Source organism: Cenococcum geophilum (genome assembly GCF_001692895.1).
Source record: "Cenococcum geophilum 1.58 unplaced genomic scaffold K441scaffold_40, whole genome shotgun sequence".
Lineage (NCBI taxonomy): Eukaryota > Fungi > Ascomycota > Dothideomycetes > Gloniales > Gloniaceae > Cenococcum > Cenococcum geophilum.
This window is the reverse complement of record NW_027137598.1, coordinates 726,752-728,785: the sequence shown is the minus strand read 5'-3', so window position 1 is coordinate 728,785 and position 2,034 is coordinate 726,752. Positions and strand designations below refer to the sequence as shown.

General features: G+C 45.3%; 1 protein-coding gene across 1 annotated transcript; it reads left to right on the top strand.

The window, feature by feature from the left end:
• The first annotated feature begins 370 nt into the window (after positions 1-370).
• K441DRAFT_698536 (uncharacterized protein) lies at positions 371-1,557 on the top strand. Its single transcript, XM_067653074.1, has one exon. The coding sequence runs from the start codon at positions 566-568 to the stop codon at positions 1,133-1,135; it is 570 nt and encodes a 189-aa protein (XP_067500731.1). The 5' UTR covers positions 371-565; the 3' UTR covers positions 1,136-1,557.
• Positions 1,558-2,034: the final 477 nt, after the last annotated feature.

Below are 2,034 nucleotides of genomic sequence, written 5' to 3'. Positions count from 1 at the left end.
GTAATCTACTCTCTATTTCTATTTTAGATTATAATTTTAACACTTTCTAATTTAAATATAGCCCTAGAGAATACCCGTTTAAGCTTTATAAGTATACTAATAAGAAAGCCTTTCTTATCTATATTATATACTTTGCCGCTTAATCCTATATTCCTTAATCTTTTAGGCTAAAAGTAAAAAGTAGAGGCTAAAGTAATAAGCTAACTTAGCCCTTTTATATAGATTTTCTATAGAAATAAGGTAGTGGCTCTTTAGAGAGGTGTAGGGAATCTTTTGGCGGCTGCCAAGGCCAGCCCTCGGCTAGGCCTTGGCACCCACTTATAAGTTCCCTTAGGCTGACAGCCCTCTTGTCCTCCTCATCAGTTCGTCTCTATACTAGGCTATTGCCTACCCTTATTACCATATCATCCTCTTCCATCGACTCTCCTTATAACTCATACTCGGCTTACCTACTCCCTACTATACAACTAGGCAATATGCCTTACATTCGAACCAATCCTATACCCTTGCGGGTGGTAGCCGTCCTAAGACTGTGCTCCAATTCGATGATGACAACCTGCCATCCATGGCCGTCACTCCGGTGACGGACCATAAGCCATATTCGGTCAAGTTATACGCGCCCCTATACCTCAAAGGAGGTGTCTTTACTCCGTACAGCGTCGGGCAAAAGGACGTCTTTTACCTCCCTCAATACCGCGACAACACAACCAGCAAGAATAGGGGACCTGCGTGGAACCGACTGTTTCTGAAGGCTTCGGTGCGACTCCAAACTGACTGCTCGGAAAAGCAAGCAAAGTACAAGAGAGCGAGAGACAATATAAGACTTGTACTAGAGCCAGAACAGTCCTTTGCCAATGAGGTTTTATGTCTTACGAGGGGATATGAAGCAAGTAAACGTCCATGGTTCTTATCTGAGCTCGCTCAGATTCTCGATGAATCTAAGGAAGCTCTCAAGTACGCACCTCCACTGGCAAGCGCGCTGAGAAAGTTCACAAGAATCGATGAAAAAGATGCAGAAGGTGTTCTGCAGGAGCTTTCGGACCTTCGACTGAAGCAGGAGATAGTCGGTCTGACCGTCGGCAGAATTCTAGAAACACACAAGGCCCTCCATGGAAGCCATATCGTTCTTGAGTAGACACCTGGAATCTTTTTTGGTCGAAAGCATTTTTCGCCTTTCTCGTGGGGGGTCTCTGGATGTCGAGGAAGTTCTGGCAACGGTGGAACGTGTGCTAGGGAAAAGAAATCCCCGGGAGACCAACGATTCTGATGCCACTATGCTATCGACTGTCAGACAGAAGCTTGTTGAAATGGTGGAGGCCAAGTCACTCATAAGAACTCTGTTGATTGAAGCTGGCTCTAGAAGCTCTCTTGTAACCGACTACGGTACCCTGCCAAAACACTACCTTGTCTTGTCTTGTATCACCATGTACACCTTGACTCGCTCACCGACTCGGCCACTGACTCGGTCAATTACCCCTTATTTCCTACGCCTTCTTCGTGTATATATACCACTTGATTTCCATAGATTTACAATTAAGTTGCTCGTTCAATTCCCACACACTGCAAAAGCTTACATCTCTATATACATGAGGTAGGGGCAAAAGACTGACGACGACGCTGACGACGATTTGGTAACTGTTACTCAATCGCCACAAGGTCGGTATTGCCACTCAGTCGGTGATAGGTAATGAATAGGTAATAGAAAATAGATAGTAAGACATACGATGGCAAGAAACAGGATGTGAGTCATAAGGTGGTACTTGACAGTGACCTCAACGTTCGACAGATCCTGACCGAGATTTATGCACTTCTTAGGCTGAATACAATGCGAGCGCATGACATGATCATGCAAGCCGGTCAACACACCTCCCGTTCAAGGCATTTCTCAGTTGCATGAGTTACCAGGGTTCTTTGGAGATCTTGATAGGCAGTCAAAACCAAATTCACTCCCCAGATCTACCGTCGACGCCTTACCCCGACCGGTGTTTGCTTGCGACTTCTTTCGACATCCTTCTATGCTCAGCATTTATAAGC

What these genes read in the sequence shown, in the direction of transcription:
- K441DRAFT_698536 (XM_067653074.1), top strand. Translation starts at nt 566, where the DNA reads ATGGCCGTCACTCCGGTGACGGACCATAAGCCATATTCGGTCAAGTTA.